General features: G+C 37.9%; 2 protein-coding genes across 2 annotated transcripts in view; one reads left to right on the top strand and one right to left on the bottom strand.

The window, feature by feature from the left end:
• LOC134573563 (immunoglobulin alpha-2 heavy chain-like) overlaps positions 1-1,909 on the bottom strand; it is a 62,300-nt gene extending 60,391 nt beyond the window's left edge. Inside the window, exon 1 of the mRNA XM_063433344.1 lies at positions 1,861-1,909. The gene's annotated coding sequence lies outside the window, so the exon portion shown is untranslated. The remainder of the gene's footprint in view (positions 1-1,860) is intronic.
• A 133-nt stretch (positions 1,910-2,042) lies between these two features.
• Positions 2,043-24,551, top strand: TMLHE (trimethyllysine hydroxylase, epsilon). The gene is made up of 8 exons (XM_063433343.1): positions 2,043-2,196; positions 9,946-10,140; positions 12,327-12,503; positions 12,925-13,204; positions 15,168-15,287; positions 19,031-19,267; positions 20,040-20,178; positions 23,900-24,551. The coding sequence occupies exons 1-8, from the start codon at positions 2,187-2,189 to the stop codon at positions 24,029-24,031; spliced, it is 1,290 nt and encodes a 429-aa protein (XP_063289413.1). The 5' UTR covers positions 2,043-2,186; the 3' UTR covers positions 24,032-24,551.
• Positions 24,552-26,528: the final 1,977 nt, after the last annotated feature.

Below are 26,528 nucleotides of genomic sequence, written 5' to 3'. Positions count from 1 at the left end.
AATTGAGAGATAATTAATATTATCAGTAGTTTTAACAACTGGATATTTATTTGCTCCACTATCAAACATTTTGATTTATTTATTAATATATATTTTTATTTATTTAAAGAATAACAAGCAAGAAAGGCAGTGTCTCTCACAAAATAGTAATACCTCACTCAAAAGAACTTAATGGCCCATGGGTATTCCTATTAGCCAGATCTCTAGAAAATTGGTCAACAACTGAACAAACCCTACTGCATAGGGTGAATCTGGCTGCTAGGAGAGCTTTGGCACAGGTATGGCTGCAAAGAGAGGCCCCCAGCCTTTCGGCGGTGATACAAAAAATTAAAGATACTTGCCTGATGGATGACCTGACAGCCCGGGTCGGAGGGTCTGTTAGTCCACCCATTGTACAGCGCTACAGAATCTGATGGCGCTATATAAATAATAAAATAATAATAATAATTGTGTTCCACTTAAACGTCGGGGTCTAATAGTGTACTGTGTTTAGCATGAGGCTTGCAATTTGCATGTTACTTTAGTGTAGATTTCACTTTTCTCACTTTAGGTGAAAACAGCTGAATTCAGCAGATTCAAAGTAACCCTTGCTAACAAAATAATAAATTCAAAACTCATCTTCACCATAATTATTATTATTATTATTGCCATTTATAAAGCGTCAACAGATTCTGTAGAGCTTTACAATATTATAAGAGGGGGGATTTAACTATAACCATAACCAATTTCTCCCTGCAGCCTGATTCACCTTTGTTCACATAACTTTCCCTCACTGCAGGGGGAAGGGTGTCCCGAGGGCCATACTGAGGGAAGTCATAGGGCAGCACGGGGAGGAAGAATGCCATCATTGGCCATCTGTGAAAAATCATGCTTTGTGTGCTGTTGAGGGATGGAGTCTATGCACAGAATTCTCATTCCATGCAGGCTGCTAATGTTGCTAAGTATTTCTAAGTATGTAGTGATGTCCCGAAAAGTTCGCCGGGAACCGTTCGCTGGCGAACATAGCGTGTTCGCAGTCGCAAACACGCGCGATGTTCGGTACGCCCCCTATTCGTCATGGAGGTGGAGGATCTGGGAGGGAGGGTCTGCTGCTGATTGGCTGGAATGTGTCTCCTGACTGTGAGGTACAGGGTCAAAGTTTACTCAATGATAAAGAATAGGGGGCGGACCGAACATCGCGCGTGTTCGCGACTGCGAACACGCTATGTTCGCCGGCGAACGGTTCCTGGCGAACTGTTCGGGACATCACTATAAGTATGTGCAGTGTTTCTCAGTGAAACACTGAACATGTAGACTCCAAACACCATGACCACTTCAAATCGCTGATGTGGTCACAGTGTTTGGACTAACCCTTTAATATAGCCATCACCTACAGCTGTCTAAATTTTGCCATTCAGATTTCAATGTGCTATAATTCACAGTGAATGTACCTTGGCTATTTTAGCCCATTTTTGCAATTCGGATTTCAATTGCCTGCAATTTGTTTTTTTTAGTGAATAAATTCTTAATAAGGTTTCACACAAAACTCTACATTGTAGTGATTTTCTAATGGCAAAAATAGCTGTTTTGAAATAAAAATCTCCAATTCAGCTATAACATAGCTTAGTTATTAAAACATCTATATTGCAGATTTTAATTGACTAAAATGTACATTTTATTTAAAAAAATAAATAAAAAAATCCTATGCATTCACTTTGAATTACCAACAAGTCACAGTTTAGTGAACAACCCTGCAATAATACTATTAAGCTTTGGGAGAGGGGTTGGGGAATGTGCTAATAATTCTGACTGATGTCCCAAATGTAAACACAGTATGCAAAGAAATCTATCCCTTTACCCCTCCCCCAGGCTCAAACTTACATGTCAACAAGCAGGTCACAGTCAAAGTAGCCACTATTCGTGCCTTCACGCACCGCGCGGAATGCCGGGAATTATAGTTCAACCCCCTGGTTAAATGCCTACGTGTTAACAAATGTTGAACTACAACTGCCTGCATCCTTTGTCCCGTTAGAACGAATGGTTCTTTTGCCAACTCTCGCATTGGATGCAGGGACTTGTAGTACACAGTTGTTTTTATCGCCGTTGTAGTGAACACGAAAAGACCACAGCTCCCGTCATGCTGCGCGCATTCAGACTTTAACTACGAGAAGCTCTCCATACAAAATAACAAGTCTGCAGGATTTCTAATGGTGCCAGGTAGGTGCCTTGTGTGCTGTACCCTGGTATATCTCCATACAGGCTATATTTTTGTCATTTTATATAAAGATGTATTTTTAAAGGAGGGGAAATTGCCTGATTTGTGTTCCTGTGTATTCTTCACATTGTTTATCAATGCAGATATTCTCTTCCATTATAGCAGAGATGGCAAACCCCAGGCACTGCTGTGTACACAACAGAGAGCAGTTTAAAATATACAATGTAAAATATCTCCATTTTTACATATAAACCCCATTCAAGTAATTTTGTATAAATAGGTTTATTATGTGCCCCTGCCATTCCTCCCCCATCTAAGAAAGTTCTTATTTTCCTTAAGGTTTAGCTACAATGGTCATTTTACCCCTTTCTTTTCTGGGAGGTGAAAGGGACAGTCTAGACTTTAATGAATTGTCCAGAAAACCCCTTAAACAAACACACATTAAAAAAATAATAATTATACTTCTTAATGCCCCATTTTTGCAGCAGATTCCTGCGTGTGCGAAGACCAGGGCGTGTGTGAATTTTCTCATTTAGTACCGGTGCTTATTTTATTAAAGAGAGCGTTCTGCATGTCCTATAAACCTATGCCTGGTAGAGGGTTATGGGATTTCCAGTTCAGCAGTCATGAGTAGTTTTAGCAATGGAAAAAAAATGAATGAAACTACGTAACAATAATAATAGCAAATGTTTCTGGTTTCGTTTTCTGTTAGCATGCTAAGTATTGAAACAAGATAGAATATTCCACACTGAGTAGATTTATTGATAGTGTTTTATTTTCTCCTAAATAAACCTAGTTGCTTCTATAAATATACACATCTACTGTATGGACGAGCTGAAAACTGTATGGCAGTTGGACATTTGTTGCCTAATCATGTACCAAACTCAGCTATAACTAGAAATGTAGTAATTGTCACCTCACCAATATTTTTCCAAAATCTGAGTCTCACACGCAGCTGAGATTAACACAGTAAGTAGAATTCATAATCTGCCAGAAGAAATCAATCAGTCCTGCAAGGGATCCCATAGGGTCTGCTGTGATTAATTGATTTCCTAAGGAACTTTGTGAATTGTACATATTGCCGCTAGCACTATTCGTATAACTCCCAGCAGGGCGTGGACTCCTCGATGTCTGGGAAAAGGTGGCGACGATGTTTGGAAATTGCAAGCTGGCATAAGCAAGCAGAAGTTACAATAATAATTTAGGAATAATGGAGTCCTTTGAGCAGATGGAGTGTCCTGAAATGTAATTTGCACGCAGTCATAAAAAAAAAAAAACTAAAGTGTTCTGGCGACTTAAATTTGGGTTCATCTGCTCTGGACTGTGTCATAAAGCAGGTCTGGCACACATTAATAGACCTTAATGAACCCATAAGTATAAATCTACTGTAATTGTGTTTACTCATCAACTTTTTTTTATTTTCCTTAGCAACCTTTGATACTGCAGAGTTAAGGAAGCAAAAAAATCCAGATAAAGTCAGCATTTACTGTTACTGCGTGGTGGAAACGCTAGTAAAAAAGAAAAAAAGTTTAGTGTGTTTTGTTTTATTAATTAATTAACCCATTGAGCACAGAGCAATGCGCAACTCACAGCCATGGCTCTCACATTTATTCTAAATGGTCTCTTTAGGATTGTGGGATAATCTGGAAATGTTTGGTGGCTTGGGAATAGATTTTGTTTACGAAAGTATAAATGTAAAGCGAAGCTTGAGAAACATTCCTGGAATATAAAAGACAGGTAAATTATTTTTATTAACAGCATACACATACAGTCATACGCTCACATTATCTCTCTCTCTCTCTCTCTCTCTCTCAAACACACTCCATTTAACCCTGTTTACCATCATTATACATCTGATCAGCCTATCCCATACATACGTTACATTAGTGGCATCGTCTCACACACACACGTTACTAGCCACTGACATTGCAAACACACACACAATTAGACAATCACTCATTTGTGTTGCCGGGTGTCCTCTCTCCGACCTCCTTTCCAGACATAACTAAAGACAAAGTTCCCCTTCCACATGAGAGGCATCCATTTTTACCCTGTTTAACACACGGCCAATAAATTCTGTCCGAAGATCGGTGGAATTGATGTTACTAATGCAGATGTAGGGAAACCGCAGGAGACCCATGTAATTGTCAAACTGTTAGATTACTCACCATGAGACATAGCTAGATTCCTGAACCAAAACGGTTTCAGGGTGTTGTAGTTATTATGGTGCTCAGTATGTTCTATTTAAGGTACATTCCAGCGTGCTGTAGTGGTTATGGTGCTAGGAGGGCCCTAGCACCATCGTCGGAGAGCCAGGTGTTCCTAAGCGCAGTTTAGCTCGTTGGCAAGAGGACGATGAGCTAACACTCTGAGCCAATGAGCTAAGCCCTGCATTGTAGCGAGCTGTGGTGCTTATTTTGGTTGGAGTGTTCTTTTAAGTTAAGTTAGCATTGATAACTGCTGGGGTGATTAGTCAAATTTGACCATTCTGTCACTTATTTAAATACTTTAAATTTTCACGTTCAACTTGATTATCACCGTACAGTGTGTATACAAGGACAATGAAACACAGTTGGCCTCTGAAATACATTGGAAAATAATAAAATATACTATAGAAAAAAATTACTCTCATTGTAAGCTTTAGCAGTCCTTACCTAATGCCATAGTACATCTAGTACCTAAGAAATACAATCCCATCTTCATTAATGAAAAAAGTTTAACAGACTAATAATACATATGGACGTTGCACAATAGTGCTACCAATATTATACAAATTCACCATATCGCCTATAGCCCCTAGTCCAAGTAGAAAGTGTCTATCCCACAAAAACCACCATATCGCCTGCAAATAAAGTGTATCAAACTAATATACTATTAACACAATGTAGTGTAAATAAAGTCAACAATACCTTTATCGTGTGTGAGGTATCGCATACCGCAATTCTCCGCTTGCCACAATGCACCATTTAGTAAATATACTCTTTAGGGAGGTCACATTGAACAATGAGCTGACAGCAACCAAGTTACAAAAAATTCAAGTAAAAAAAAAAAAACAGTTGGAAACAAAAATCTTCTGCGTTTATTTTGCAACTTAACCACAACTTCCCAAATTAGCGAATTGTTTTATGAGATGCAATGTTTATTCTATCCTCTCTGATGTCTTTTCAAATATGGTGTTGATAACGCAAAATTATATTTTGGACATTTTGTAAGGTGTTGTTGGTTTCTTTGGAATGCTGAAGTTTGTTTGTTATTTTATGAGAAATGTATTAGTAGAATAATAGTCTTTCTAAACATTGTTGTATGCTTTTTCTTTTCCGTTTTAGATGATTTTGTCTACATGTTATGCTACACTTAGGCAGCATGTCTGAAAACTCTCCAAGTTTCCTAAAGGAGCATAACAGACATACTCCAATCCGATGCTTCTCACAGAGAAGCATTGCACAAAACATACACAGCGTTCAACATCAGCATACATCGCATGCTGCCCCCTACGAAAGATAGACTTGATTATTAAATCTGTTAAAGTCCACATTTCTAAATATAAACAGCGCCGTTTCTCAGAAACTGCACTGTTTTAAAGTGCAAGTCTGCGAGGGCAGTATCTATGCGTAGACATACACTTCCTTTAACCTTTCCTGGTCTGTCTCTCTGCCTCACACAGAGGAACTTTAAATAATGTCAAGCCTCTTCACACACTGTACAGGAGCTGAAAACCATTGGTTATTTGGTTTTTTTTTTGTGTTTTTTTTTAACTAGCATAGCCAAACCTTAAATTATCAATTAACTTGCAATTTATATTTTTGTTACAGAGCATCCAGGGATTTGAGGATCTTACGCAACGGCCTGAACAGTATTGCAGAAAACACACGACCGAGGGTACATTTCCTCTTTTATGTCTAATGAGGGTTGTCATATGCTTTTATTCCAGTAGGCTAGAGGATGTAGCCTTACATGTTCTGGATATAGCCTAAAAATGTACTGTCAGTTTAGAAGTCAGGTAGGGTGTTGAATGCCATATGTACCAACTCTTGCCTCGACTTAATATTGCTGAATAAGCGTATCAAATGATTTAATACTGTGAATAATATTTAAATGTATCCATAATTATTAAATGGAGCCTGTCAATGCTAAAACTACTTTAGCTCTTTTAAAAGAGCTTGAAAATTCCACATATACATTGTTCTAGCAGCTCTGCTAGCAAATGTGTAGATTTAGGGAAAAATCCATTTAAAAAGAACATTCCTTAGATTTGCTAGAAAATCAAAAAGAAGAACTACACCCTGTCAATTGAAGACACTCGCATTTAGCCTTTCGTCAGATCTAAGAAAATTCATAAATTTATGGAGGTTTTAGCTAGGCCCTAAAAGAATGAAGCATTCCATTGCTACCACACCTACACAAATGGCTTATAAAGTCAGAGATGGTAGAGCAGCTGACGCAGGACATCCAATTTACTATTGCTTTTCTTCAACGCCCTGGATCGTAAAATTGGAGAAATAACATTGAATCATAATGCAGATTCATCTCCATGACGAAATCTGGTTCCAACCTGGGATCTGAAAGTGGTCCTTAATGCAGTTTGTGAACACCCACTTGTACCTCTTTCTTCAGCACCTGTCATTCCTTACGTTCAGAGAATTGTTAAAGGAACACTATAGTCACTATAACAACAGCAGCTTAATGTTGTTCTGGTGTCTATAGCCTGCAGGCTTTTGAATGTAAACACTGCCTTTTCAGAGAAAAGGCATCGTTTACATTACTGCCTAGGGACACCTCTAGTGCTTCCTGGGTCAGTGCTGCAAGGTTCAGCATCTCCACGCTTTGCATAGAGGCTCTAAACATTTCTAATAGAGATGCATGGTTTCAATACATCTATATGAGCAGATGCTGATTGGTGCAGCTCAGCGTTTTGCCTGCTCATGCTCAATAGCCCCCCAGTACTTTCTTATGGGAAAGCATTGGATTGGCTGAGATTGTCAAGTTTGTTGATCTCAGCCAAGGGGTCGGACTGTGGGTGGGCCAAGCCTGAAAAAAGGTGAGTAAAATCACCTTTCACTTACCTAATTGGGGGCTGAGGAGCTAAAATGTGTTTTCATAACTATAATGGCAGGAATACGTGTTTGTATTCCTGTCAGTATAGTGTTCCTTTAAGCTTCAGTCCTTGTCAGCAATTTACCCTTACACATTTTCATAAAAACTGAGTGGTTTTGACTACAACACAGTTCAGGTTATCATTTACTCAGAAACGAACAAAGGCAGGCAAGTTTCTTCTCTATATGCACAGTGGCAATGGGTGGATTACCAACTTAATTTAGACAGCATATAAAGCTTCATGAAAAAGCTCCTCCTGCCTAACATGAGGCACAATCTACCTGGACACTTCCAAGATTTGGCCTTTAAGATCAAATTTGGAAGGCGACCACATTGTCATCAATTTTTATATAAACATTAGACACTAACATTTAGTTATCCAGGCTAAGGCATTGCAAGTAGTGGTTTTGTGAATCGATATGACCCAGCTTGTGACATCCCATGTGTAGTACTGCTGCAATATGACATGACAAATAGATTTTGTACTTACTGTAAATTATTTTGTTTTTGTATGAGCCATACTAATATTACACTGTATTCTTGTATACTCTTTTATTGTGTTTTTTGTATTAACGAACTATGAGGACTGTGCTAAATGTATAGGATGGGGAAGGGGATATTGAGAAGAGGAACATAACTTTTAAAGGGACACACTAAGCACCAAAACCACTACATCTTAATGTAGTGCTTTTTGGTGCATAAACCCTTTACCAGCGAATTGACAAATCTATTTATTATAAATGGTAGTATTTACATTTGTCATGAAGGATTCCTCAATCAGACAGTCACAAGAGACACTTCCTTGAGGAGACCTTCAACAATTGAAAGCATTCATGTTTTATGTTGCAATGCTTTTTTTAGGAAGGAGATATATACTCTAAGTAAGAAAAAATTAGACATTAAAAATCAATATATTTAGTTTTAATGTTAGTGTTCCTTTAAATTTTGGTCCTACACTTTGTTTTTAGTCTATATGCGAAGGTGAATGCTATTGTGTAAAACCGCCACTAATATTGAGTGAAAAAAATATTTTACAGTAAGTGAATTATGTTTATTAAAAGATAAAGGAGAACTAACTTAGATATTGCCTTAAGTAACAGTTCATTATTATTGGATTACGGTTTATAGGTGATGTCGGAGGAGAGGACTGGAGAGGAGGAGATTGTTTTGGGGGGGGTTCTTTTGTTAGTGATGCTTTTTTTAAGTTTGTCTGTATTAATGTTCAGTATTATTGGTAATATAAAAGATAAAGGGACACTATAGTCACCAAAGCCACTACAGCTTAATTTTGTGGTTTTGGTTTCTGTAGCATGTGTCTGTAATTTTAGCACGGTGAATGCCTCCTTTTTAGAGAAAAGGCAGTGTTTATATTGCTGCCTGGTAACATCCCTAGAGGTGCTTCCTAGTTCAGTGCTTGTGCTGCACTTCAACATATCAATAACAAAAATATATCGCTCTGCATTGAGACGCTGAAGACTCAGCATAGAGATGCATTGATTAAATGCATCTCTATGAGGAGATACTGATTGGCCAGGGATGTGTTTTGCCTATTGGAAGGCATTGGATAGATGGAGATCAGCAAGGTTAATGATCTCAGCCGTAAGACAGGTTAACTTTCTGACAGATGAACAATGTCTAAAAATCCTGTTGGGCTGGAAAGGTAGAATAGTGAATTATGATGAGCCATAAACACTGCACATGTATAACATGGCATATTACACTCGTGAATTTAATGTCAAATATTTAAATGTTGAAACTGACTTGAGATCTGAAACAAATGAAATCTGAGAGACCTGCCTTTTTTCATTCTTCTGATGTTATATCATGACGGTGAAGAAAAACAGACCTTGTTGTACTGTTTAAAGTGCACTTTATTTATGAAACTAATCACAGACTGAAAAATAAAACTAATTACAGTTAGCAATTAGCAGCAGAACTGTCAGCCATATATTAAAAGCACTCCACAAAGTCATACTCTGTGTTGTGGACTGGAGAGGTTGTGAATTCTTCTTCGGCTCCGAAGACAGGAAGATAACGGACAAAGAACTTGACTTTAAGTATTAAGTTCCATCAATAATTTATCTTAATTGGAGCAATCTAATATTCTGCCTTCTCTTTGTTTCCTTTTTCTTCTCCTGTTCCCTATGATATACGTATATATTTTATATGTTTAAGTAATTTTTTTTTTATGTGCACATTGCTCAGTAGCAAGTCAGAGCTTGTAGTTAGTTAATATTGGCTTTTACCAATGATAGCACTGCAAGAATGTGTGGATTATATTTCCCGTGTAAAGGCTAGCTGAGAATCATGGTATATGTAGTCCACAAAATTGTGCAGTGCCATTGTTTACTCTTATTTCATAACAGATAAACAACTTTTTTTGTCTTCTTCATTCAATTACCTCCCGATTTCCTTGACTCTGTAGCCCATCATTGAGACGTTCCTTGTCATTTCAATATTTGTGTATTCCATTGTGTGCATTCTATGATGTGTTTTCCAGCTGTTTTTATTTTTGTTTAGTATTTATAATTCCTGCTCTCACTATTTCTATCCCTCCCCTTTCTCAAATCAAACACTCCCCCCCCCCCCTTCTAAAAATTGCCTCTAACTGTTAAACAACATGAACTTGATCACTTTCTTGCTATCCTTCTCTCTAGGTAAGATGTGGTGTACCAAGTTGGCGTGGCTTTATCCTCTCACTAGAGCAGGGGTAGGCAACCTGCTAACAAAAGGGACTAAGAAGCAAGTTCGCCTTTATTCCAGATTTCACAGAGCTTTTCCGTCAGTTCGATGGCTCAGTACAGCTCCTGAGGCCAATATGTGCTCATGGGTTCTGCACAATGATCACTTTGGTGAGTTAACATAATCAGCACAGTCTGTGAATTACATTGTCAGTCACACTTTGTAATAATTGCTAGGAGCGTCTAGGATCATTATCTGTTTTTAAATAAACATTTTAATTCCCTTTTGCCTGGAAACATTGATTGAACGTTGATCAGATTGGTATTAGACTTTCATTCATTCTTCCAAAACCTTTTTTTAATGGATTTATTTATATTTTGAGCAGTGCTTCTAATATCTGTCTGTTTGTTGTTCTCCTGTCCATTTTATTTTGTTCTGTTTTTATCATTTTTACAATTCCTCTTATTTGCTGGAAAGTCAGATGGCATTTCTAAGGCATTTAACCAGAAGCTATTTCTTTGTTTGCTGGTCTGCATGTCAAAAATATAGGTCATCATGTGTTAAGCTACATTGTTAGTTCAATTATAGCCCCACCCAGGTTGCAACACGCTTCTTCATTTTATGAAACTGTTGCAATTTTCCTGGCCTTAAAGGGACACTCCAGGCACCCAGACCACTTCTGCCCATTGGAGTGGTCTGGGTGCCAACTCCCACTACTCTTAACCCTGCAACTGTAATTATTGCAGTTTTTTATAAACTGCAATAATTACATTGCAGGGTTAACTCCACCTCTAGTGGCTGTTTAGTAGACAGCCACTAGAGGGAACTTCCTTGTCCACAGCACAGAAAACCTGTGCTAGAGCGTCGCTGGATGTCCTCACGCTGTGTGAGGACCTCCAGCGTCGCTCATTTCCCCATAGGAAAGCATTGAAATGCATTTTCAATGCTTTCCTATGGGGAGCGCTAACGCGCATGGCGCATGCGCATTAGGTCTCCCCGGCCGGTGGGCAGCATCAGCAGACGCAATCAGAGTGAGGAGCGGTGCGGAGGAAGAAGCAGCGACGTGGGACATCGTCGCTGCCTCAGGTAAGTTACTGAAGGGGTTTTGACCCCTTCAGCAACCGGGGATTGGGGGGTGGAGGGGAGAGGGAACCTGCAGTGCCAGGAAAACGGATTGTTTTCCGGACACTGGAGTTTCCCTTTAAGTGTTTTGGTAGTAGTTTCTATCATCTAAGTCGTATCGGCAGCCATAACAAGCTGTGAGTGTGATATTTAATATTTGCTTATTCATTATCTTTAGGATTCTTGTGTATATGAGAATTGCTTTATTGCTGTTAATTGTGTGAGGAGTAAGGATTTTAGCGATATTCTGTGAATTTTTGATTTTAGTTTGTATTAAAGAATTATCTGTTTTCTTGATAGAAACTGTCTTTTATGGTTTTATATATTGTTTAGGAGTGCACATACTATTTTATGTATTTTGAGTTCTTTTTTTTAAGTTGCTTGTATATGTATGTAGCTGCCCAAATTAATTTACTATTTTGGTTATCAGTGATTTACCCTTCTGCTTTTGTTTTAAAAATCTAGGTGATCATGTGTTAAGCTACATTGTTAGTGTAATTATATGCACAGTGCAGAGACATAGAAAGCCTTTGCAGAGCAAATACTTGTGGGGTCTTCCTAAAAGTCATACATCTTTACACATCGAGTAGGAAAGTTAAAAACCCATACATATCACAGAGTGCTTTTCCTGACCACTCTTCCTTTGTCCCATCTCTGAAGATGCGAGAATAGATTTTATATAATAGATCATTTCCATTCGACCTTGGTGAAAAGCTAGGACAGGCTGATGAATAATTAGGGATGCTTAGTCATGTGACACACTAGTCTGAACTCGATCCCTAATTTTTAACTCCTATTTGTCTCAAATAATGTTTACGCTCCGGAAACAGGTAACTGAGCACTTTCTATAAAAGTATTACATTTGTTAAATATATAAACTCACAGCACTCTTTTTAACTGCTATATCTAATCACAGTTTACATTATATGTATCCCTTTACCGGTTAATAACTATTGATTTTAAGGATGCCCCTTGTTGAGGCTGTCTACATGTGCCAAATATGTAAATACAAAGAAATATCTGTTAATATACAACTTCATACATGCAAGCATAATATATTGCATTATTTAGAATACAAAGTTATTAAGAAAATACATTTTAAAGGCGGGTGCTTTGTGTCATGCATTTTCCTTCCTGAAGTTACCCTATAATTTTGGATTGTTACATATTTAAGAGCATTAACATTTTTTTTTGAAGAGATAGTTATTATTTAATGTTATTTAAATTTCCATAGAACTTCTTTACTCTGGATCATGTATGCGTTTCAATTACGTTTGGCTGCGGGACCACTGTCGCTCCTCTTCGTGTTTCAATTCCAAAACCAACCAGCGTAGCCTCGACACGGCCAGTGTGGAACTCGACATCAAGCCCACACAGGTGCGAGTGGATGAGACGAATATATATCTAACTTGTAAGTGAGGAGGAAGATGCATGCGTATTGTCATATTTACCCATGTGGGAATTATTACACACTTGCTTGGCTACTATTTAATCTTCACTATCATCACCAGGAGGTCTATCTAAAATTACTACATTCTTCCACTAAATTAGTGGATACATTGTCTAAATTGTAAATCATTGATGTTACCTAGTACAATTTGTATATTTTTTTTTTTTTTTTAAAGACTTCGAGCAGCATAAAACCAGACATAAATAAGGAGCAATTTATACTAAGAGAACATCAGTGAATAAATGTATGAAAATATATGGTTACAAATTATTTTGACAAAATAACCACAAGTCATACCTGCTATATAATGTCAAACTGAAGTTGGAGATAAAAGTGGCTTTCTTTGATTGTGTTTTTTTTTTTTTTTTTTTGCATTTTGTAGGGCCGGATGGTCATAAAACTCGGTACGGTTTGGAATGGTTGATGCAGAACTGCTATGAAGGACAGAAACAACGGTTTGTCCAGCCTCGGGTGTTGTGGAATGCAAAGATCTACAACGAGGCAGATATACCAACCGTTAGCTTTTTAGACTTCCTGGAAACTCAGGAGGGGCTGAGAAACTTCCTAGAGAATTTCTTACTCTATGGTATTGCCTTTGTAGATGATGTCCCAGGAACCCGAGAAGACACGGAAAGGGTAGCCACACGTATCAGCCACATCCGGTAAAAACATAGTACTTAGATCCCAGGCTTATACAGAGCTAAATTCTTCCAATGGTCATTATTCACTATGCTTTCAATATATTAAGTTTTAGTTAGTAAGACGTTTTGCTAGTTTCTGTATTGATCTAGTGGAATAGGAATTTCTCCATTCACCTCCCCCAAAAAGGCAAATATTTTATTTTTCTACGGTCCACTTGTAGACATACAAGTTTTCTGTTCAGCCTTAAAATTCCTTCTTATTTCTATTTGAATAGTTGCCTTCTTTCTTAGTAAGTACAGATTGCCATTAGTTAAATACACTAGGCCCATCAGCAGCTTCTTTTCATGCAACATTTTTTCCTATTCAAAGCAAACTTGCTGAATTGAAAGATGCTTTCAGCAGGTCTAGTGTCTCCTGTCGTATTTCATGCATGTTACATTCTTCCAGGTTTGAACAGGCAACCTGCTTTTTTTCCCCAAGTTTTCTAAGACATTTTGTCATAGCACTGTATGTGATGTCATGGATACACACTGATATCACTGATGACATACATTGTAACTTTATAAAGGATCCAAATAAATGGTATTAATCAAATTAATCATTTGTTTGTATTCTCAAGCATAGTACAAAAAAAAAAGCTATCTATGCTTAATTGTAATTTTTCCTCCTTTTATTACAGTACATAATAATAGTGCAGACTCCATTCTGGCTTTGCTTTAAATGTGATCCAGTACAGTCTCTTGAATTTGCATGCCCATGTATGATACTCTGAAGAAATGCCCAAATGTGTGCATGCGCTTTTATGGGATTTCTTTACACGTACACACAGAGCATCACTGGGTCACAATGTGCCATGAACACAGAAGTCTGCAGAGATAAGTGTGTTTTTTTTTTACACAGTTTACCCATACTTCCAAAAACTGACATCACGTCAGAATCACGTCATTGCCTCTGCCCAAAATGTTCGGTGCCGCCCAAGTTACTGGCGTCACCCTGGTTGTTGTGGACAGTTTCCTGTACAGTTCCTAAATGCGGAACGCAAAACACTTTAACATACCCTTTGACACTCCCCCACCAAAAAAAAATCTAACCTGCATTTAAAATATTAATATATATTAGTAGCGTCCAATTTGTGTTTTCCAACAACAATACAATGGCTACATTTAGAGACTTCTCGATTGTTTAGTCTTATATTCAGTCACCTTCCCCTTTTAGATGAAACACACCATACACCATATATTTTGCCTAAATTAATTATGACATATTCCCTTACAGATTCTTATTATTCTAGATTAAGGATTCACACATTTCAATGTTTTGATTATTTAGGTTTTTGTAATAACTGTGAAAAATGCATTTCTACAGGCTGGTGTTGGCTCCCAGTTAATACATTATATAGATAATGTGTTTTTAAAAAAAGATGCAACGGCTCTGTCACCAAAGATAAACTTTATCTAATCTCCTTCTATATAGCTCCCTGTTCATAAAATACATAAGGAAAATCTAGGGACTGCTTTTCCTTCAATTCAATCGATCAGTATAATCAATCCCACAGAATGGAAACTGCAGACATCATGGGCAGAGGAGAACAAAATGGCTGCATGCAGATATTGAGATCCAGCACAAAGGATAACAGATATAAACAAAGACAAGTAACATATGAAAGAGTGTAATCATTAATATAAGGGGGACATAAGGAAATGAAAACCAAAAAAAAAAAAAAATCATAACTTGGACACTTTAAATTAGGCTCCGCATGGTCCTCGCAGACAAAGGACACTACCTAGTGTGTTTGCTTGTTTAATGACTAACCATTGTGATTATTCTCTCATTTTAAAACAATGTATATTTGTTTATTTTCTAAAATAGAATATCTAGGGTCATTTCAGCCTCTGTATTTAGTATATAATGCCAATAAAGAGTTGTGCTTTAAATTTGTATGTAAAAATATATGCTAAAATGATGATTTATGGAAATTTACAGAGAAACTATCTATGGCAAGATGTGGGATCTCACTTCTGACTTCTCGCGAGGGGACACTGCTTACACAAAACTAGCTTTGGATCGGCACACAGATACCACTTATTTTCAGGAGCCCTGCGGGTGAGTGGCTTACAAATAAAATGTTTTAATCCAAACAAATTCAGAAATCAGTTGGCATTTAGTGCAGCCATGAAGATTTATCTAAGTATCTAATTTCTATGCACAATTATACCGGAAACGAGGCCCAAAAACAAACATCTGTTTTTGCCAGTGAAATATATACCTGTTCACCTTTTAGTAAATTGGAACCACTAGTAGTTTCCACATAATTTCATTTTTAAATGTTTTATATTAAAGTGGCACTTCAAGCATCTTACCTGCTGCACCTCCTTGATGTGGCTATGGTACTGTGGCAGATTAGCCTGTGTACCTCTCTCAGCCAATTGTGGTTGTTCAGGTTGGACAGATACGCACGCAATAGTTTGTAGTTTCCACATTATGAGTGTGGATGAAGAGAGAGGTTTATGAGAGTTGGGGAAAGCCATGTTTTTGTCAAACCACTCCAAAATAGTGTGACCATAAAAATAAAATAGTTGTAGTGGCTATAATGCTTACAATGCCTACTAATTTTTCCAACTATTCGGGCTTGCAATGATCTGCACAAACCACTCCTGTTTAGATATAGTAATTTAACTACTTTCTGGTGGATTGGTAATAATGAAAACTTTTGGATAACCAGGTATGTTGATATCAAAGGAACACTGTAATGTTAGGAAAACAAACATGTATTCCTAACAGAGTGTTTTTCTTTCTATTTAGATTCAGTGCATCCCCTTCAAAATAAAGCTTTGTTACTCAACTTAACTAATCTCCCGATGACTGACCGGTCTTGCTATGGCCTGCTGCTTCTCCCCTGGCTGAGATCATGATTACTGTATGCTCCTGTAGGAAAGCATTGGAAGGCTACAGCGCATGCACAGCAATCACTTGGCTGTTCCAGTGAGCATCTTTTTATAGAGATATATTAGATCAGCTTATATCTATGAGGAGCATTCGACCTGTTCATGCAGAGCATGAAGATGTCAAATGTCAGTCCTACAAAGATTTCAGGACCTCACCAGGAAGGACCTCTAGTGGCTGAGTGACAGCCACTACAGGTGACTTTAGGTACATGTGTAGCATTGCCTTTGCTCAGAAAAGGTAGTACTTAAAATCCTGTAGATTCCCCTCTCTTTCCCTTTGGCCACAGACAACCAGGGAGATAGTGCCCCTAACAGTGTCAAGGGTTTGAATTTTGTGGAGCATCCCAGCCCACCCACAAAAGAGTTGCATGTGGCTAGGGAATTTTTTGTGGTAGGAAACACACAGGAGGTTGACCCCCTCAAGGTTGGTGGAATCCACATGTAGCGTAGAAGATCCACTCCAGGGGTTTGTTAAAGCTCCAGATCTACCTAGTGCCAAGAGAAGTCCCTCAGATTGTAACCCACTTAGACAGATTAGCACATCGAGTAAACAATGTGTATTTTCAGAACCTTGCCGTCCCAATTTAAAGCCTGATTAGTCATCTTAAATAAGGAAGGGTAAAAAAACTGTTGTTCTGTTAGCTAAAGGTTTTGCATATAATTTAGTGTCAGTGTTGGACTGCAATTTTGACATGCCATGGGTGACTTGCCCGGCTTAGGTAGTGTTACTATATGAGCGATCAACATCTCCTGTGGGAGGGAGCCCGAAGTGCAGCTACTGTTGTACAGGGTCGTTAGGTATGGTGTGAGTTGTGCTTTAACCCCTTAAGGACCAAACTTCTGGAATAAAAGGGAATCATGATATGTCACACATGTCATGTGTCCTTAAGGGGTTAAAGGAGAGATAGTATATTCCTGGGGGGCTATCCGTTCCCAGTGCCTTCTGGTTAGGCAAGGCAGTAATTGCCTTTTTAATTTCTTTGCGAGTAAATGGTTTAGTCAACTCTGCTGCTTTGCTGTATAAGAGGGTCAGCTAATTCATTGAGGTAGAAAACTAATCAATGATTTCTGCTGATGGTGAGTAGGTATTGGGGTCCGCTTTTAGGTTATATAAGGTTTGGTAATATCATGCAAATTCCTCTACTATGCGGGAAGGATCTAATACTTTATTTCCCTTTAAGTTTAGAATGTATGCAATTTTGGATGCTAACAATGGGTTTCCTGACAAAAGGCCACTTGTGCTATTGCTCTCTTAGCCTCCTGAAGAGCCAGTCTACGCTTATGTGGAGAGTCCAGCCATTTAGCGTTTAATGAAACAAATGTGAGATTCATATTTTAGTTGTGGAGTATGCGTAAACAATATTAGGATGTTTTTGCAGCATAGCCAGGCCCTCTCCTGTCCTCAACAGCTCTGTTATATAGCATGCATGAGATATTGTAGTGCATGCCCAGAGTAGGTATGTGAAACACTCATTAACATTTTGAGTTCCTTGGCAGACAGAAATTTAGTTACACCAGTAGGTATCAATCATAAAGTAGAGAAAAAAAAGTGTATGTCACTTATATAAAACTATATACAAGTACCAAGCGTGAGTTGCCATCTAGAAAGAGGATGACTATGGTAAGGTACCGAATACTGTAGAGTATTTATAGGCTCTAATTACAGTGCTAAATTATAGAGTGTGGTGGGTTGGCCTCGAAATCTAGGTAATGCACCAAACTTATTATAGACTGTAAGCTCGTTTGAGCAGGGTGCTCTTCAACCTATCGTTCCTGTAAGTTTTCTTGTAATTGTCCTATTTATAGTTAAATCCCCCCTCTTATAATATTGTAATGTGCTACGGAATCTGTTGGCGCTATATAAATGGTAATAATAATAATACTCAGCCTATGGTAGCCATTATCTGTATCAGTTATAAATTCTGTGCTATTGAAATGGACATATCTAAAAATATTATTTTTTATTTTTTTTTAAATACAGTGAGGGAAAAAAGTATTTGATCCCCTGCTGATTTTGAACGTTTGTCCACTGACAAAGAAATGATCAGTCTAATTTTTATGGTAGGTGTATTTTAGCAGTGAGAGACAGAATAACAACAAAAAATTTTTTTTCCAGAAAAACGCATGTAAAAAAAGTAATAAATGTATTAGTTCTCTCACTGTTAAAATACATCTACCCTTAAAATTATAGATTGATAATTTCTTTGTCAATAGGCAAATGTTCAAAATGGGATCAAATACTTTTTTTCCCTCACTGTATATATCAGTAAGTGAATCGCTTTTTATTTTTTTTTTTTATAATCATGATGAATAGGAATAGACAAATTATTGGTTCCATTGACTATTAAAGCCAATATTTAAAATTTTATTAATAATCAGTATTGGCTTTGTAATTAACCGATATTACCGATAACTTATTCACTTTTCTAAGTAACTTACTTAACTTTCCTCTTCCGGAAACTCTGTCTGCCAGCCATGAGTCACCACATGTCTCCTCTCCCTGTGAGTCCCCGCATGCGGAGCTCAGCTAAAGGCAGGGAGATGAGACAGTAAATTATCTACTCTGAATTACTTGGCTAGCTGCCTGAAAGGGATAGGCGTGTGATTGCATGTTTAGTTAATGCCAGTTTGTTTCGAAATGTCGAGAATATTGGCACCGGTTATTGGAAATCTGCCCTAAAGATAACAGATAATCTGTAACGGTATCAGCTCTGGAAAAATTATATAAAATAGAGACTAAATCTGTGCACTACACTCTTGCCCAGCTCATCATGTTTCTTGTGTTATTGTGTGCTATTCCTTTGTCAATTCTTCACAATGTGTAAATCATCTGTCTGATGCAAATTGGGTAAATGAATGTCAACATTGTATGTCTCACGTCTTCCTGAATTCTTCTTCCAGCATGCAGCTCTTCCATTGTCTACGGCATGAAGGCACAGGGGGTCGTACTTTGTTAGTGGATGGCTTCTATGCTGCAGATCAGGTTCGGCAACGTTCAAGTGAAGACTTTGACCTGCTTTGCAATGTGCCAATGAAACATGAATACATCGAGCATGGGGTGGGGAGAAATAACCACATGGTGGGCATTGGCCCTGTATTGAATGTCTACCCTTGGAATAAAGAGTTGTACATGATCAGGTATACACACACCTGTATTCTTGACACAGTAGTGCTGGAGTACCTGTTTAGGTCCTGGCCCCCGTCAGAATGGAGTAAAAAAGGTTTTTATCTCACCTTTTCTCCGTAACTGTGCTGGTCTTGCTGCGTCTGGCCCCGCCTCCTTGGCTGAGATCATCAATCTTGACAATCTCAGCCAATCCAAATGCTTTGGGAGACTATTTCTCATGCGCAGCAAAAGTCTTACTGCGCCAGTTGGCATCTCCTCATCTTTATTAGGAATGTTCAGAGCTTCCATGCAAAGCATGCATCTCTATGGGGAGCATTCCGCATGGAGACGCTAAATGTGCGTACAGCACTGAAATACGAAGCACCTCTAGTGGCCGTCTGAGTGACTGCACCTAAAGGTTTACTAAGCAGAAAATGTAAACACTGACTTTCCTCTGAAAAGGCAGCTTTTAAGTTGCTGAGCCTGCAAGAACAGGTTATACTGTAGACACCAGAACCATTATATTAAGTTGTAGTGGTTCTGGTGATCAGTTGGTAAATACCCTGACTACAAAGCCTGTTCAAAAAATGTAGGACTACTGTCCAGTCTAGGACTACTATCAAGTTTATGAACTTTTTCTCTATAATCATAAACAAAAATCGTGAATGTTAATTTATGGGTTTTGTTTTCTCTTTCTCCCGATGACAATGTATGCCCATTTTATAAACCTTTGAAGAGAATTTGAAAAAATGTTGGTGATTGTCTTTATGGGTACAGTAATTATAATATGTTTCTGTTTTATAGGTACAATAATTACGATCGGGCTGTCATCAACACTGTACCTTACGATGTGGTCCGCCGCTGGTACGCAGCTCATCGCACACTCACTAATGAACTGAGGAAGCCTGAAAATGAGCTGTGGGTGAAGCTAAAACCAGGGAAGGTAAGACCAGAAACATACATGAATGATATAATTATTTATTATAGTATTTACAACTGAAGCTTGTTCGTTTCAGAACCAGACTTGTTTTTTTCTAGTGGATTTCAGGGATTTTTTGTAAAAATAAACTCCTAATATAACAGAAATTAAGTTAATAAAAACAAACAAACCCAGCACTCAGTTAAATGAGTATATAGGTTAGTTTAGAAAATAGTCTGAAATGATCACTACATTTTCTGATGACTTCCATTGAAGGTTTTCCCATTTGTTTTATATATTTTATTCATTTCTAAGTTTAATAAATAAACTGACATAATAAGTGAAGTACCAGTCATTTTACTGTGTTCCTTGGGGCAGTTGCGGTTGACCTTCTGCGGTGAGGTGTAGGAAACATATCTACAGTATGTTTGTATTTGGTATTTTTTTGACAATCTTTATTTGTATACTTTTTGAGAGAGAGTCAACAGGCTGAACAATTAGCCTTCAAAATACAGTGTGTTTGTTTATTTATTGGGACTGTCGGGTGGAATAACTTCTGGGAAAAATAGAAATTGTATATAGTATAAATATCACTGATTAAACGAAACAATATGAAGAAAAATCTATTTTAGGTGTTATGATCGCAGTTCATCTCTTTAACCCCTTAAGGACCAAACTTCTGGAATAAAAGGGAATCATGACATGTCACACATGTCATGTGTCCTTAAGGGGTTAAGGCTCTATCTGTATTGATAGGGTTGTGAAAAGCAGAATTTGTAAATTATTTTTGGAAAATTAGTTGCTTGCATTTGAAATAGTAAACACAAATTTCGCTCACAAGAGGGCAGTGTGTTGCCACTTTAGATGTCTATCTGTATATCTAGAGCTGCTATTCAGTATAGAAGTATCTTTATTTAACATTAAGCAGAGGTTGGGACCCCTTAATGTCTTGATTATTTTTTCTCCCTATGACCTCATTGGATACCACTGAATGTTTTTTTTAGATGTATATGTTCAATGTTAGGGTTCCCTGGTTGTTTTTCAAGCTGCATCTTCAAACAGATTAAGAGTGCTCTGTGTGATGTAGAGGTGAGCTTGAGAAGACTATATAATATGGAAACCTTTAAAAACAGGATAACCAGGTTTGGCTTTCTGTATTTGACAACAGTTCACCAATGCTCTGCAGTATACAGAAATGAGCATACGCTACTCCTTACTGACAGTTTGCTCATTTGCCTGTTACTTATGGAACTATTGAAGTACACAGCTGTCAGAATCTACCAAAGATCCATTTGTTAGCACTGACAGCTGAAGGATGGTTTGCCCTTATCAATTCATTTGTTGTCATTGCAGTTTTTGCTATTACCTTTATTAAAGGCACACTCTACGCACCAGAACTGCTACAGCTTATTGTAATGGTTCTCAGGCACAGAGACTGAAATGCTGAGACCACAGAGCTCAATACATTTGTTTACATTGCTTCCTGTGGCCACCTCTCGTGGCTGTAACTCAGACAGTCACTAAAAGTGCTACCTGTTGCTCATTTTTGCAAGACTGACTTTCGGCGTGTTTATGCTCTGCGTAAGCTTATGCATCTCTATAAGGCGATGAGGATTGGTGCAGTTTGGCGATTTTCTACACATGCGCACTAACTTCCCAATGCTTCCCTACGGGGAAACACTGGATTAGCTTTGATTAACTGTAATGATGCTGTGAGCCAAGAGCATAGCGGAGTCTGCGGTGAGGGCCCCATACCAGGCTGCTAAAAGTAAATATCACTTTTTACTTTACTATTTGAGGAATAAAATTTGAACTACAAATACAAAAAAAAGTTCTGCGCTCAAACTCCCATTACTCTTGGGCGGCAGCAACAACCATAGTACACATCCGCCCCAATACATACAATAATAACCATAGAAAAAGTTACCTGCGCTCTTTCCCAAATTCCGATGTAAATTTAAACAAATTGAGGTTATTTCGTTTCTCCAATGACCATGAGAGACTTTAGCCCACCTGCCACGTCAAGGCAAATCTCTTAGATGGGTCCTACACTAACCTTTCACCTTCCTTGAGCTTCTGGCAGAGACATCTCTAATGAGACAAAAAGGGGTATTTTTTATATACTCCCGTACATGCTTATTAACCCCTAATAAGGAACACATGGGATGGGCAGCAGCATTGTAACATAGCTGTGTGATACAAGCCCTGCGCTCAAACTCCCACTAGTCTTGGGCGGCAGCAACAACCATAGTACACAGCAGCCCCAATACATACAGTAAAATCCAAAGGAAAAAAAAGTTTCTTTTACAAAAGTAGCTTAGAAAAAAACTGGAGGAATACATGTTTGCATTACTAATGTTAGAGTGTTCCTTTAACCACGAATGGTTTGTCAGACAAAAAAATGCAGCGATGGTTGTAGTCCCCTTAAGTAATGCAACATGGAGGAGAACACAGGGGGGTTCTTCTTCATTTTAATGTGCCATAGTTTCACTTGCTCCATCATCATTTCTTTTGTTTCCTGTCTGTGCGGTGTTTTGAGGGCTAGAAGCATATGTAATGTTCTGCCTGTATACAGTATTGTTGCCTTATTTCTGTATTAACCTCAGACCACAAGCTTGCAAAAAAATTTATTTTTATTTTTGTTACTTTATCTTATTTGTTTATTTATTCTGCTTATTATTTACGGTACCTGCCAACTAGTATCTAAAATATATACACAGAGTTTTTGGGGAATGTTGGATTTAAAAAGCCTTGTGGGCCACTAGTTGGATATAAACTTTAGGAGCACACTGTCAATCAAATGCTTGATGTTATTACTGCGGAAACATACTGTGTGGTTTGGTATACCAACCGTAAAGTAGTTCTTAGAATATATTTTACATTTTGGAAAGCTATTTTCTGCGTACGTATTCTGATAATTTTCTTAAGAATATTTGCATTTTTTGTGGTGGTTAGTTTCTACGTAAAGTGGAGCTTTTCATTATTGTATTGCCCAAAGTTCGATTATTTTAGAGAGAGAAAAAGAGGAGAGATGGGAAATATTCAAATTAATATCTTTTTTACTTAGAGATACAGTGAGGGGAAAAAGTATTTGATCCCCTGCTGATTTTTAAAGTTTGCCCACTGACAAAGAAATGATCAGTCTATAATTTTAACGATAGGTGTATTTTAACAGTGAGAGAAAGAAAAAACCCCCCCCCAAAAAAAATCCAGAAAAACGCATGTCAAAAAAGTTGTTAATTGATTTATACAAACCTGGTGGCCAACTACAAGAAACGTCTGACCTCTGTGATTGTCAACAAGGGTTTTGCCACCAAGTACTAAGTCGAGGGGGTCAAATGCTTATTTCACTCATTGACACTCAAATAAATGTATAACTTTTTTGACATGCGTCTTTCTGGATTTTTGTTGTTGTTGTTGTTATTCTGTCTCTCACTGTTAAAATACACATACCATTAAAATTATAGACTGATCATTTCTTTGTCAGTGGGCAAAGGTTCAGTATCAGCAGGAGATCAAATACCTTTTCCCTCACTGTAAATACAGCAGTGTGGATTTCTACATCTAATTTTATTTTTCAGAGCCCAAAAACACAGATTTGTTAAATATATTGGATGGGTAAATATAATAATTGTCTCGGGAAGTTTTTTTTTTTTAAGGATTAGTTTGCAATTACTAATGTGAGCTATTTACATTGATACGTTTTTCTCATTGCTCTGTAATCTATCATTTCTTCTTGTTACAGGTACTTTTTGTGGATAACTGGAGAGTCTTGCATGGGCGGGAGTCCTTCACAGGATACAGACAGCTCTGTGGATGTTATATGACCCGAGATGACATTTTGAACACAGCACGTTTACTTGGCCTAAAAGGCTAACTGCTGGCCATTATACATACATAGATCGATTCTCATACCAGAAAAACCATCTGACCACAGCATTTCTAGCCCAGAATTCACAATGTTAAGGTGATCTGGTGAATTATGACGATTCTGGCACTTGCAAGACAAGCATTCTTAACCCGAATCACATCAATGGAAATCTTTCTGCTACATTAATTCCAAGCTTTTAGACTCTATAATGACAAAGCAGCATTTATTTGCTCTTTATTCTAATATCCATTATTTCACTTATTTCTACAATGACGTTGAAAAGACAAAATCATTTCTGATTAATACATGGAAACTCATTCCTTCATCCTATTGCAGACAATGAAATTTTATAGGCATAAGAACTGTGGTCACCTCCTGTCATACATGGTCATGGTGGATAACTGGTTCTCGGCACTTGAACTTGTGGAAGAAAAGTTAGGCAAACACATTGGAAGTAAGAGGCAGAGCTGATCTAGGTCTACTGAACTTTTCACACATGTACGGGCTAACATTGCATTTCACACATGTACAGGCTAACATTGCATTGCAACTAAGTTTATAAAAAGAAAAAACCTTTGTGGTTAAAAACCTGGTTCCTTCATACCTTTTCCCATCTGATATAGCTCTTCACCAGCACCAATGCTTTTCAATTAATAAAAGTGCCTTTTGGTTTGTGATCAACTTTTATCATAATGTATTTGAGTGTTATCTGTACTCATTGTTATAGGGTACCTGTCATTGCTATGTTCTTTCGAAAGAGCATACGATTTACCTCTAGACTTTGCTAGCAGATTTATAAGCAAATGTATAGATTGGGAGAAAAACCCATTTATAAATAGGTCTTTCTCACACCTCTCAGTGGATTCAGTAGATGCCATGCATACTATTTTACTGACTAGGGAGAGCATGAAAGACCTCTGCAGGCAGTCCTTCTGCTTCCCAAGCATAGCAAACTCAGTGCATGTGTTGCGGTTGCTATGGAAACTTGCTAGCCGGGGTGCTAGTGCTGGATAGGGAGTATAGGAATGGAGTGCTTCACGTCACTCTGTTCAGACGTAGGAATGCTGTCAACTAAACCAACGTGTCCGCGTCACACAGAAGGTTTGCCCTGCTTGAGTTAGCTTCCCCAACCAGGCCAAATCAAAGAAGAGAGAAGGAGGATCAAGAGACGGACCGGACTTGTTACATGAAGTGTAACATCCACAAAGGAGGAAATGGCGGCATTGGATCGAAGGTAAAGTCAGTGTTTCTCGAAAAAGTTACATTGAATACATCATGTATCTTTGCGATAGATGATGTATTCAGTGTATTCAGGGCCAATTTAGACAATCCAAAAAAATCCACTGACACATTCAGTTAATGTCAGAATGTATTTCCCACTTAGATGATGGTAAGAAATACGGTATTTTTCTTCATGTTAAAGCAGTCATATGGTATTTTAGACCAGTAATTCAAAAACAACTTAGATAAGACAATCTGTCCATTTTACAGGTGGCTGTGGGCTTTACATGATCTGTATCCTCTGCCACTCCCAAAAGAGGTTGAATACTGAAATGTTTGGATATCTCAGATTTTAACCTTAGATCTTGTAATATTGTAAGCTTTGAGTAACTTTTTAGAGTTAAAGTAGGTTTAGGTTGGATATCATGGGTGGGGTGGTTGTGTCAGGATCCTATCCTTACAGATAAGTTCTATGTTAATTTATTTCCGTTCCTTTAAATCAAGTTCCAGCTCTCCACCACTAGTGGCCTCCCTAGCCACTAGTCACCTCAGTCCTCGCCTGCCTAGGACTAATTACAGATCCTACAAAAGGCTACACCCGAGAATACCAGTGGCCTTTACATTGAAGTTGATGTTCATATGGAAAAGACTTCAGATCCTGGCTCCTGAGAAGCAACCTGTGATTTACTTGGTTTACTACAAACCCTGCTCCATACCAACCTGTATTGCTTGCAACACTGCTTTATCCTGCCAACCTGGTTTACTACCAACCCTGCTCCATAACAATCCTGCTTAACCCCTTCTGGACATTGCTGCTTACTTTTATTCACCAGGTCTTATTTTCCTACCCGGAAACCTTATTGTTCTTTATACCTGTCTTATTATTCTTCCTATACTGTTATTTCTAGCTTTCTTATTATTTGCACACCTGTTTATTATCGTTATAGGGCATATTGCCTTAATGTTTATTTCTCTCCCTTCCCTTCTCCCTATTATTTAATTCTATAAGTTAACCTGCTGGTATGACAAAACCTGCCAATAAAACCTATTTTGTTAACTCTGGCCAAAGCCTCCTATCTGACCTGAGCAAGATGATGACAGGTTGTTGTGAACAGTAACTCTCCTGGCTGAGGTTGTTAGAAGTTACAAATCACAGCACATTGAAGACAGCCAGCCCTTGATCTATACTGTAGGGTACATATTGGAATGTGGAGTCACCCTGTTTTATCTGTGACTTTTAACTCAACTTTTCAAGTGGATCAATTAAATCATACTGGCTTAA

The sequence above is a fragment of the Pelobates fuscus genome, chromosome 9 (assembly GCF_036172605.1).
Source record: "Pelobates fuscus isolate aPelFus1 chromosome 9, aPelFus1.pri, whole genome shotgun sequence".
NCBI classification, from domain to species: Eukaryota; Metazoa; Chordata; class Amphibia; order Anura; family Pelobatidae; genus Pelobates; species Pelobates fuscus.
The sequence above is the reverse complement of the archived record's forward strand: the minus strand, read 5'-3'. Positions and strand labels throughout refer to the sequence as shown.